Source organism: Pseudophryne corroboree, chromosome 4 (genome assembly GCF_028390025.1).
Source record: "Pseudophryne corroboree isolate aPseCor3 chromosome 4, aPseCor3.hap2, whole genome shotgun sequence".
NCBI classification, from domain to species: domain Eukaryota; kingdom Metazoa; phylum Chordata; class Amphibia; order Anura; family Myobatrachidae; genus Pseudophryne; species Pseudophryne corroboree.
The window spans coordinates 738,770,937-738,783,896 of NC_086447.1; the positions used below are offsets into that span (position 1 = coordinate 738,770,937).

Below are 12,960 nucleotides of genomic sequence, written 5' to 3' on the forward strand. Positions count from 1 at the left end.
TTTTCCATTTCACTTCACCAACTTAGACTGTTTTGAGCATATCCATCACATAAAATGCAAATTAAAAAAATGAAATTACAGTTTGTAATGTAACATAATAGGTAAACAGCCAAGGGGGGGTGAATACTTTAGCATGGCACTTGTATGTACTTATGTAAATTCGTAAAGTCTCAGCAAGTCCTATGATTGGAGTATATGCTCTGTGTATTATGTTGGATGTGCATTGGTGTGCCACAGTGTTCTCTGTGTACTGCAAACGGCCATGAGCATTCTATTGGGCCTCCCCCCCCAGTGCTTAGTTGCGGCAGTTGGAATTATTGGGTCAGATGTATTAACCTGGAGAAGGGATAAAGAAGTGATAAAGAGGTGATAAGCGCAAGGAGCTGATTGGCTGGTGCATTATCTCCTTGCACTTATCACTGCTTCATCACTTCTTTATCCCTTCTCCAGGCTTACTACATCTGCCCCAGTATCGCTTACTGTACAGAAAAGAGATGTCTAGAGTCAGTCTTACATTAAATTGGCAGATTAGGCAAATGAAAGGTGCTAACTGGGAGTCATCTGTAGAAATAGCCACTTGGTAGGAGTGCATTTTTCTTATATTCATTTGTAATATGTTGTATTTTTCATTACAGACCCTTATGTTTTTAATCCGAGACTGGAGCTATCCTTATGAGCACCAATATGGTTTAGAAGGTGGAAAATTGTTTTTGGAAAAACGATTACAGGTAAAGGGTTGCTAATTTATTAGCCAAATGAGCGTTTTCTTTGTCATTAATTTACTTTATTGCAAAATTTTGCTTTTGCTAACTAAATTTCTCTAAAGTAAATGTGTTTCTTGTGTTATTGGTATAATTTTTTTTCTTGGTGTGGGTGATGAGGCTTATGGAATTTATTTATTTTACTTTTCTCTTACGTACTTGGGGATACTGGAAATCCATTTAGTACCATGGTGTATAGATGGATCCACTAGGAGCCATGGGCACTTTAAGAATTCGATATTGTTCACTGGCTCCTCCCTCTGCCCCTCCTACCAGAGTCAGTTTAGAAAAAGTGCCCGGAGGAGCCGGTCATGTCGCTGGAAGCTCCTGAAGAGTTTTCTGCATTTATTTTATATATTTGTTATTTTCAGGCAGGACTGGATGGCACCAGCCTGCCTGCTTCGTGGGACCTAGGTGGGGGAACAGGCCAACCTCTTGAAGGGTTAATGGTCCTGTTCCCCGCTGACAGGACACCAGCTTTTGAGGGAACTATTCGCAAGCCCCACCACGGCGAGCATGCATTCCCGCAGCACGCCTCCATCCCTAACAGCCAGAAGAATGAAGAGTGGTGAGTACTAAGCTGGTGTCCCGGTTAGGGAGTCGCTGGCCATTATGGCGGCATGAGGGTATGGAAACGCGCGGTTTCTACATGGTGCGGCTGTGCCTCCAGACTCCGTACACAGTGCAGGCGCACAGCTTCTGAGGGAGCGAATTGAGTCTCCGTACACTATATGTGTACACAGTACCCAGACTGGCATTACAGACTTAAAAGGGGGCTGACTCCATTTTAGGCACAAAATTACCTCAGCCAGTATAAAAAAGTGCGGGAGGACCGCGCGCCATTGAAGGGTCGAGGCTTCACTATGAGCGGATCCAGCAGCTCACCAGTTCCATTTTCCCTCTGCAGTGGACACAGACGCTGACTGACAGGGACACGCAGCTCCTCCGGAGAGACTCCGGATTACCTCAGCGGTACCAGGGGGTCATAGCAGGGGGAGAGCGCTTACTAGTGTACGAAGTCACCAATCTGGGTATTTGGTCTGCAACCCGGCTAAGCTTGACATTAGCAGTAAGGGCTCTGTGTGCTGGCTCCATACTATCTCTGTGTCTCTCTGGAAGGGCTCTTTGTGGGTTAATTGTGCATTAAACCTGTTCCTGTGTGCTGTCACAGTATGTCAGACAAAGAGTGTGTTTGATGTAAGGCACAGTGTTCCTCTTCTCCATGGGGTTCACTACAGTGTACTCGGTGTAGTGTACCCTCCCAGGCTAGCGGGGCTGAGCCAGCTTGGCTGGACTCCATTAGGGGAATGAATTCCAATATTTCTATTTAAATTGTCCTGTAATGAGAAAGACTCAATACTTAAGACAATCAATGACTGAGTTTATGAAGAGAGACTCAGTAGTACCCAAACCAGCGTCTCGGTCCCCTGCCATTTGTCCGCAAAAACGTCCTTTGTCCCATATCCTGCAGTCTGACTCTGATGAAGGGTCAGACATGGAGGAGTGGGAGGTGGACTTAGAGGTTGGGGAGGCTACTCTGTCACAGGGAATAGAGGCTCTCATAGAAGCTATCAGAGAAGTTCTGCATATCCCTAATAAGGTAATAGAGGAGACTGAGGAATCTTATTTTAATATAAAAAAGAAATCCTCAGCCACTTTTCCTGTGTCAAAGGAACTAAATACCCTGTATGTAGAACCGTGGGTTAATGCTGATAGGAAATTTCAAAACCCTAAAAGGCTGATATCCTCTTTTCTTTGTCCTCCTGAGGATAGGAAAAAAATGAGAAACTCCACCGATAGTGGATGCATCAGTATCCAGGCTGTCATGGAAAATTGTATTGCCTGTCACGGGTGCAGCCTCCCTAAAAGACACGGCTGATCGTAGAATTGAGAATACACTCAAATCTTTGTATACAGCTGCTGGGGTGGCCCAGAGACCCACTATTGCATGTGGGTGGATTACTAAGGCCATCGCCAAATGGTTGGGTAACCTACTTGATGGGTTAGGTACCTTGCCTCAGGGGGAGATTATTTTACTCCTGCAACATATACTGGACTCTGCAAATTTTATGGTGGAAGCCAAAAAAGAAATAGGCTTGCTTAATGCACGCACCATTGATATGGCAGTGTCAGCACGCAGAGGCTTATGGCTACGCCAGTGGACTGCTGATGCTGACGCGGCATTTGGAGATGAACTAGACAAATGGATCTCCAAAGCTACTGCAGGTATGTCCTTGTATCTTCCTTCCAGAGCCCCCCAGTCAGGAAGGCCTACTCAGGACCTAATCTACAGTCCTTTCGGACTGCCAAGTTTAAGGGCAAAACCAGACGTTCTTCTACAGCCACCAGAGGCGCTAGAGGTAAACCACGCAAACCAGCAACTGCCGATACACAGTAACAGAGCTCAAGCTCTGCTTCCTCAAAGCCTTCAGCATGACGGTGGACCGCGATGCCTGGAAGACTGGCAGATGGGAACCCGACTAAAAAATTTCCGTCACATCTGGACAGGTTTTGTGCCAGGATCCCTGGGTCATAGAGCTTATTTCCCAGGGCTACAGACTGTAGTTTCAGGAGCTCCCACCTCACAGATTCTTCAAATCAGGCTTACTAGTTTCATAAGAGGCAAGTATAACCTTACAGGGTGCCATTCAAAAACTGGTACAGGTCATTGTTCCAGTTCCACCTCATCTGCAAAACAAGGGATATTACTCCATCTTGTTTGTAGTACCGAAACCGGACGGTTTGGTAAGACCGATTTTGGACCTCAAGTCCTTGAACCCATACTTACGAGTGTTCAAATTCAAGATGGAGTCTCTGAGAGCGATCTCAGGTCTGGAGGAGGGGGAATTCCTAGTGTCTCTGGATATCAAGGATGTGTACCTTCACATTCCGATCTGGCCGCCTCATCAGGCTTATCTACGGTTTGCACTGCAGGACTGCCACTACCATTTCCAGGCCCTGCCATTTAGTCTCTCCACGGCACCGAGAGTGTTCACCAAGGTGATGGCAAAGTTGATGATTCTATTCCGCAAACAGGGAGTGAATATAATTCTGTACCTGGACGATCTTCTGATAAAGGCACCGTCCAGGGAGCGGTTGTTGGACAGCATTGGCCTCTCAACCAGACTACTCCTGGATCATGGGTGGATTCTGAACTTACCAAAATGTCACCTGGAACCGACGCAGAGGCTTCCTTTCATGGGAATGATACTGGACACAGTCTCAGAGAGTGTTCCTTCCCTTGGAGAAGGCTATGGTAATCCAGTCGATGGTTCTGGCTGTCCTGAAGCTATCCCGGATTTCGGTGCATCTGTGCATTCGCCTTCTGGGGAAAATGGTGGCCTCTTACGAGGCACTTCAGTACGGTAGGTTTTATGCGAGGCCCTTCCAGCTGGATCCGTTGGACAAATGGTCCGGATCACATCTTTACATGCACCAGAGGATCTGTTTGTCGCCAAGAGCCAGAATCTCCCTGCTGTGGTGGCTACAGACTTACCCTCGTCGAGGGTCGGAGGTTCGGGATTCAGAATTGGATTCTGCTAACCACCGACTCAAGCCTTAGAGGTTGGGGAGCAGTCACCCAGGGGGTGCAGTTTCAAGGAAGATGGTCAAGTCACGAAGTCATCCTCCCAATAAACATCTTGGAACACAGGGCAATCTACAACGCCCTTCTGCAGGCCTCATCTTTACTTCAGAATCAGGCCATTCAAGTCCAGTCGGACAATGTAACGGCGGTAAAGTACATAAACCAACAGGACGGAACGAAAAGCAGAGCAGCAATGTCAGAGGTGTCAAGAATTCTCCTCTGGGCGGAAAAACACGCCGTGGCGTTGTCGGCGGTATTCATTCCGGGAGTAGACAACTGGGAAGCAGACTTCCTCAGCAGACACGACCTGCACCCGGGGGAGTGGTGCCTCCACCCGGAGGTGTTCTGGTGGTTGACACGTCGGTGGGGATATCCACATATCGACATGATGGCCTCTCGACTCAACAAGAAGCTCAAGTGGTATTGTTCCAGGTCGAGAGACCAACAAGCAGTGGCGGTATATGCTCTGACAACTCCGTGGGTCTACCAGCTGGTGTACGTGTTTCCTCCACTACTTCTGATCCCAAGAATTCTAAAGAGAATAAAAAGGGAAAAGGTTCAAGCAATCCTCATTGCTCCGGACTGGCCTCCGGACCTTCTCGGGATGCTGATCGAAGATCCGTGGCCTCTACCTCTTAGGGAGGATTTTCTTCAACATGACCTGTTCGTCTATCAAGACTTACCACGGCTACGTTTAACGACATGGAAGTTGAACGGCTGATTCTAGCCAGGAGAGGGATTCCTGACAAGGTTATCCCGACTGTGATCCAGGCCAGGAAGGGGGTAATGTCTAAACATTACCACCGTATATGGAAGAAGTATGTCTCTTGGTGTGAGATCAGACACTATTCTGCGGTGGAATTTCATCTGGGACGTCTCCTGCTTATTCTGCAGTCGGGAGTGGATGTGGGCCTACACCTAGGCTCAGTTAAAGTACAGATTTCGGCCTTGTCTATTTACTTTCAGAAACAATTTGCTCCTCTCCCCGAGTTCCAGACGTTCTTGAAAGGTGTTATACATATCCAGCCTCCCACGGCACCTTGGGATCTCAATTTGGTGCTGCAGTTCCTCCAGTCGGACTGGTTTGAACCGTTACAGGAGATTGATGTAAAGTACCTTACATGGAAGACAGTCACACTGTTGGCCTTGGCTTCAGCAAGACGCGTGTCTGTGCTAGGGGCGTTGTCTCACAAGAGACCCTACTTCATTTTCCATGAGGACAGAGCTGAACTCAGAACTCGTCAGCAATTTCTTCCTGAGGTGGTGTCTGCATTTCACATCAACCAACCTATTGTGGTTCCGGCTGTTGCGGACACCTCTGCTACTTCAAAGTCTTTGGATGTTGTGAGGGCTTTGAAGATGTACGTAGAGAGGACAGCTCGTCACAGGAAATCCGACTCGCTATTCGTTCTCTATGATCCAAATAAAATTGGTTGTCCTCCTTCAAAGCAGTCTATTGCACGTTGGATGAGGTTAACTATCCAGCATGCTTATTCCACGGCAGGATTGCCGGTTCCAAAATCTGTACAGGCTCACTCTACTAGGTCGGTGGGTTCTTCTTGGGTGGCTCCCCCGGGTGTCTCTGCTTTACAGCTCTGCTAAGCAGCTACTTGGTCAGGTTCAAACACGTTTGCAAAGTTTTTTTCAAGTTCGATACTTTGGCGTCTGAGAACCTTCAGTTTGGTCAGTCAGTTCTGCAGGAACCTCAGCACTCTCCCACCCAGTTTGGGAGTTTTGGTCCTACCCCATGGTACTAAATGGATTCCCAGTATCCCCAAGGACGTAAGAGAAAATAGGATTTTAATTACCTACTGGTAAATCCTTTTCTCGTAGTCCGTAGGGGATACTGGGCGCCCGTCCGGTGCTTCGTTCTTCCTGCACTGTTACTTCGTTAAGTATTCTGGTTTGTTCAGCTGTTGCTGTTCATGTTTCAAGTTTGGTTAGCATGGCTTTCCTATTGTTCTGTTTGTGCTGGTTCGGAATCTCACCACTTTCCTTATCTATCCTTCTCTCAAAGTATGTCTGTCTCCGCGAGCACAGTTTCCTAGACTGAGGCTGGTAGGAGGGGCATAGATGGAGGAGCCAGCACACACTATCAAATTCTTAAAGTGCCCATGGCTCCTAGTGGACCCATCTATACCCCATGGTACTAAATGGATTCCCAGTATCCCCTACGGACTACGAGAAAAGGATTTACCGGTAGGTAATTTAAAATCCTGTTTTTATTTTTTTATTTTATTTGTTTGCCGTAAGTTGGTGGGGAAGTGTTGTTCTTTTAGATGCACTAAATTAGCCCTCAGACAAGGCATACCACATGTAGTGGCCAAAGGCAAGTTTAGTTGCTTGCATCATTGCTCCAGCGAGTTTGTTAATGAGACGTCCTGTGAAGTAAATTTCTAGTAGTCACATCTAGCGTTTAATTTCCCTTAAAACATTGCAGATCATTCCCCTTTGTCTGGCAGGTAAAACAGAACCAACACGAAGAGTTACAAAATGTCAGGAAACATATACACTCTTGTTTTACCAATATTGGCTGTTTCCTCCTGCCACATCCTGGGCTTAAAGTTGCAACCAATCCATATTTTGATGGCAAATTAGTAGGTAAGTTTACTAAGTCTAATTGTTTAAGTATTATGTTTTTCATGAAATATACCTAAGCATAAATGGTAGTTACTCTCGGGATAGCTAGTTGTATCTGCAGTTAAGTAGTACTTACAGTATCATCACATTTTTATCCCTGTATTTAATTGTTAAATCCTGTCTTTATTTGCATCAGACATAGATGACGAGTTTAAAAAGGAACTTCAAAACCTGGTCCCTTTACTACTTTCTCCGAAGTACTTGGTAGAAAAAGAAATTGGAGGCACCAAAGTGACTTGTCGAGATCTCCTTGAGTATTTCAAGGTATGTGTCAGCCGTGGGAATCATTCTGCAGTATACCTGTGTCATGCTTATACCAATATGGTCCCATTCAATATCTGTTTTTACAAACAGCCCTATATAGGCTCAACTAGGACTCTAAACTTTAGCAAAGCCAACTTTGCCATGATGAGGGAAGCTTTAAGGGACATTGACTGGGATATTTTGTTTCAAGGCACGAATACCCCAGAGAAATGGGATGTATTAAAAATGTTGCTCGCTAGTTATAGTCGTAAGTAAATTCCCATGGGCAGCAAATGAAGAAGTAATAATTCCAAACCAATGTTTCTTAACAAAAAGATTAAGGAACTAATGGCCAGCATTCAAGAAGTATAAATCAGACGGGAAGGCGGGGACATTCCAGTACTATAAGGATTGTAACAAAATATGCAAAAAAGAAATCTGCGTCTAAAATAGAAACGTAAAAGCTAATAGCAAAGGAAAGTAAATCAAACCCCAAAATGTTTTTTCTCTTACGTCCTAGAGGATGCTGGGGTCCACATTAGTACCATGGGGTATAGACTGGTCCACTAGGAGCCACTGGCACTTTAAGAGTTTTAAAGTGTGGGCTGGCTCTTCCCTCTATGCCCCTCCTACCAGACTTAGTCTAGAAAATGTGCCCGGAGGAGCCAGTCACAGCTAGGGAAGCTCTCCAGAGTTTCTCTGGTGAAAGTTTGTTTTAGAGTTTATTATTTTACAGGGAGGCTGCTGGCAACAGCCTCCCTGCTTCGAGGGACTAATGGGGGGGGGGGTGGGGGGGGGGGGTGAAGCCAGTGTGAAGATGGCGGCCACAGGGTAGGGAGCGCAGTACTAACTGCGCTCCGGGGCTCAGCGGTACATAGTGTGGCACTGTGATGGGCGCCATCAGCCAGCGCCTATACCCTACACTGGTCAGCAAGCCTGACAGGGTTCCAGGATCGCTGCCAGAAATCCTCAGGCCAGTATAATATAATGTTCAGTGGGCGAAGCTTCTCAGAGCGGACCCAGCAGCGTTCAGCGCCATTTTCCTGCCTGCAGTTCCTGTACAACAGACTCTGACAGGGAGAGCTGTTCCTCCAAGCAACTCCAGCTATCCTGTGTGGTACCAGGGGGTTGTAGAAAGGGGGGGTGGGGGAGGCTGTGTAAAGTCTGTGTAGTCTATAAGGGTACACAGACAGCGCTGGTAGTTTCATTCGTTCTACCTCAAAAAGCACTGTGTGAGTTGGCTCCAGTCTGTGTGTCTTTTTGTGTCATACTTGGGGGGGGAAACTGTGTCTGACATTTCCCTGTGTGTGTGTGTGTGTGTGTGTGTGTGTGTGTGTGTGGGGTGTTAAATATCTCACATAGCTATGTCTAGGGACTCTGTGTCATATGCTGCAGAAGATGTTTCCTCTCAGGTGGGATCCATTCCATGTACACAGGATTGTAATGCTTTGTGTCAGATCCCTATTGTTGAACCTGAGTGGTTTTAACTTCTATCAAAGGTATGATCTCTCAGATCTCTACTAGGGTAGCTAATACTGAGACTGAAACTCAGGTGTTGAAGAAGTCTATGGCAGTTTGGTCAGGCTCTGTCCCTATTCCTGCAAAATCCCCCAGCATGTTGCCACAGAAACGTGCACTTGCCCAAATTATGCAAGAAGACACGGATACCGATTCTTATAATGCAGACGGTGTTCTGAGGGGGGCGGCATCCCTTGCCTCGCTAACCTTCCCTGCGTCTAAAGAATTAAACGCTATATTTGAAAAATCCTGGGAAAAAACCCCAAAAAGGGTTCTGGTTGCTTTTCCCTTCCCTGAGGAAGATAGGAAAAAAATGGGAAAACCCACCCATTGTTGACGCATCTGTCTCCAGACTGTCATAAAAAGGTGGTTTTACCTGTCCCTGGATCTACCGCGTTAAAAGAACTGGCTGATCGTAAGATTGACAATACGCTCAAATCCATTTACACTGCTTCAGGAGTGGCGTTAAGTCCCACTATTGCCTGTGCATGGATTTCTAAAGCCATAATAAAGTGGTCAGGCACATTACTAGAGGATTTGGATACAATGGATAGAAGTGACATTGAATAGTTTTTACGTAACATACAGGATTCTGCAGGGTTCATGGTGGAATCCATGAAGGACCTGGGTACGCTGACTGCAAGGATATCTTCCATGTCGGTCTCAGCCCGCATGGGACTCTGACTACGCCAATGGTCTGCAGACGCGGAATCCAGGTCAGGCTCTATTTGGGGAAGTGTTGGATGCGTGGATTTCCACGTCAACTGGCGGGTAAGTCACCTTTCCTTCCCTCTGCTACACCTATGAAGAAACCATTTTCTTCAGCTGTGCTGCAGTCCTTTCGGACCGCTAAGGCAAAAAATTCCAAGCCTCCTACCACTTTCTTTAGAGGTGGTCGGGCAAAATCCAAAAAGCCTGCGCCCGCAGACTCCCAGGACCAGAGACCTGCTTCTGGTTCCTCAAAATCCTCAGCATGACGGTGGACCTCAAAGCCTGGAGGACGGGCTGGTGGGTGCGAGACTCAGACGTTTCAGACACGTCTGGATGTCGTCCGGCCTGGATCTCTGGGTACAGGATATTGTGTCCCAGGAGTACAGACTGGAGTTTCAAGAACTCCTGCCTCACCGATTCTTCAAATCAGGCTTGCCAGCTTTGCTGACAGACAGGGCAATCCTACAGGCAGCCATCCTAAAATTGGAAAAGTCACAGGTCATTGTCCCAATTCCACCTCATATGCAAAATAAGGGTAATTATTCAAACCTTTTCGTGGTACCAAAACCAGATGGTTCGGTCAGACCAATTTTCAACTTGAAATGTTGAACCTGAGGGTGTTCAAATTCAAAATGGAGTCTCTCAGAGCAGTGATTTCAGGTCTGGAGGAGGGAGAGTTTCTGGTATCCCTAAATATCAAGGATGCGTACCTCCACATTCCGATTTGCCCGCCTCACCAGGCTTATCTCAGATTTGCACTATTAGACAGTCACTATCAATTCCAGGCACTGCCATTCGGCCTCTCCACAGCACCGAGGGTGTTCACCAAGGTGATGGCAGAGATGATGGTTCTCCTCCGCAGACAGGGGGTAAACATAATCCCATATCTGGACGATCTGCTGATAAAGGCATTGTCCAGGGAGAAGTTGTTGCAGTCCATTGTTCTCACGACTCATCTGCTCAGGGAACACGGTTGGATCCTGAATCTTCCAAAATTACATTTGGAGCCGACCAGGAGGTTGTCTTTTCTGGGAATGATCCTCGACATGGAAGTGCAGAGGGTGTTTCTCCCGGAGGAGAAAGCGTTGGCGATGCAAACAATGGTCTGGGATGTCCTGCAGCCAGCCCGGGTTTCGGTTCATCGGTGCATTCTCCTTCTGGGGAAGATGGTGGTCTCTTACGAGGCTCTACAGCACGGAAGGTTTCATGCTCGGCCCTTCCAACTGGATCTCCTGGACAAGTGGTCGGGATCTCATCTACACATGCACCAGAGAATACGTCTGTCGCCGAAAGCCAGGATTTCACTCCTCTGGTGGGTGCAACTACCTCACTTTGTGGAGGGCTGCAGGTTCGGGATTCAGGACTGGGTCCTTCTGACCACGGATGCAAGTCTCTGAGGCTGGGGTGCAGTCACTCAAGGGTAAACCTCCCAAGGAAGGTGGTCAGGCCTGGAATCCAGCCTTCCAATAAACATTCTGCAACTAAGAGCCGTCTACAACGGTCTTCTCCAAGTGGCCCATCTTCTGCGAGATTGAGCCATTCAAGTGCAGTCGGACAATGTAACGACAGTGCCTTACATAAACCGAAAGGGCGGAGTCCGCCCATCCTTCCGCATCCACACCTGCCCCCTGTCCGCCACTCTCCCGCATCCACACCTGCCCTCCCTCCCGCATCCACATTTGCCCCCCGCCCACATGCATCCGCACCTGCCCGCGCAGTGCTCACAGCACTGTAAGCAACCCCCCGCCACTGAGGGACAGACAGACAGAGGACAGATGACAGTAGGGGCTAATTTTTGTTATCCCTGTGGAAAGCAATGTAACTTATGTGGGGGGGCAATATAACTTATGTGGGGGGGCAATATAACTTATGTGGGGGGGGCAATAAATATAACTTATGTGGGGGGGCAATGTAACTTATGTGGGGGGCAATGTAACTTATATGGGGAGGAATATTTTGTATGTAGGGAGCAAGGTAATTTATGTGGAGAGAAAAATTATTTATGTGGGGTGCAATGTGATTATTTTTTCTATGAGGAATAATGTAATTGTTTTTTCTGTGGAGGCCAATGTGTGTGTGTGGGGGGCTTTTTTCTATTTTACTGTGGGGGTGAATGTGTGTGGGGGGTTTTTCCCATGGGGGACTGATGGTGTGCCTTGGCAATTTAATATATTGTCCGGTGTGCTGCGAGTTAAAAAAAAAGGTTGAAAAATCACTGCTCTGGGCAGAAAAACACGCGTTGGCGCTGTCCGCAATCTTCATTCCGGGAGTAGACAGCTGGGAAACAGACTTCCTCAGCAGACACGATCTCCATCCAGTAGAGTGGGGACTCCATCTGGAGGTGTTCACGGAGATAACAGATCTTTGAGGTGTACCTCAAATAGACATGATGGCCTCTCGTCTCAACAAAAAGCTTTGGCAGTATTGTTCAAGGTCGAGGGACCCGCAAGCCGTGGCGGTGGACGCCCTAGTGACTCCGTGGGTGTTTCTGTTGGTGTACGTGTTTCCTCCACTTCCACTCATTCCAAGAGTTCTAAAACTCATAAGGAGAACAAGAGTTTAGGCAATCTTCATTGCTTCGCACTGGCCAAGAAGGGCTTGGTACGCGGATCTTCTGAATCTACTGCTAGAAGATCCGAGGCCTCTTCCTCTTCGTGAGGACCTGCTACAGGGGGCTTACCACGGCATGGAGGTTGAACGTCAGATATTAGCTCGGAAGGGCATTCCGAACAAGGTTATTCGTACCCTGATACAGGCTAGGAAATGAGTAACGTCTAAACATTACCATCATATTTGGTAAAAATATGTATCTTGGTGTGAGTCCAAGAAATTTCCTATAGTGGAGTTTCAACTGGGACGGTTTCTCCTCTTCCTGCAAGCAGGTGTGGATATGGGCCTACGTTTGGGATCCGTAAAGGTCCAGATTTCGTCCCTGTCCATTTACTTCCAGAAACAGTTTGCTTCCCTCCCTGAGGTTCAGACTTTCTGAAAGGGGTGTTGCACATCCAGCCTCCATTTGTGCTGCCTTCGGCGCCCTGGGATCTTAACGTGGTGTTACAGTTCCTCCAATCGGATTGGTTCGAGCCTCTACCGGAGTTTGAGGTAAAATTTCTCACGTGGAAGGCTGTCACTTTGTTGGCCTTAGCTTCTGCTAGACGTGTGTCTGAGTTGGGGGCTTTGTCTTCTAAGAGCCCCTACTTGATCTTCCATGAAGATAGAGCTGAGCTCCAGGCACGTCAGCAGTTCCTTCTGAAGGATTTGTCGGCATTTCATATCAACCAACCTGTTGTGGTGCCAATAGCTACTGACTCCTCAATTTCATCAAAGTCCTTGGATGTTGTAAGGGCTCTGAAAATCTATGTGAAGAGGACTGCTCGTCACAGAAAATCGAACTCTGTCCTGTATGATCCCAAGAAACTTGGATGTCCTGCTTCTAAGCAGACTATTTCTCGCTGGATCAGGTTCACTATCCAGCATGCGTATTCTACGGCAGGATTGCAG

At 47.3% G+C, this 12,960-nt stretch overlaps 1 protein-coding gene across 2 annotated transcripts in view; it reads left to right on the top strand.

Moving 5' to 3' along the window:
- Window positions 1-12,960, top strand: part of ATL2 (atlastin GTPase 2) — a 307,993-nt gene that overhangs the window by 238,472 nt on the left and 56,561 nt on the right. For both annotated transcript variants that reach the window (XM_063918108.1, XM_063918109.1), the window contains exons 7-9: window positions 636-728; window positions 6,810-6,948; window positions 7,124-7,251. In XM_063918108.1, coding sequence (XP_063774178.1) covers window positions 636-728; window positions 6,810-6,948; window positions 7,124-7,251 — 360 coding nt within the window. The remainder of the gene's footprint in view (window positions 1-635; window positions 729-6,809; window positions 6,949-7,123; window positions 7,252-12,960) is intronic.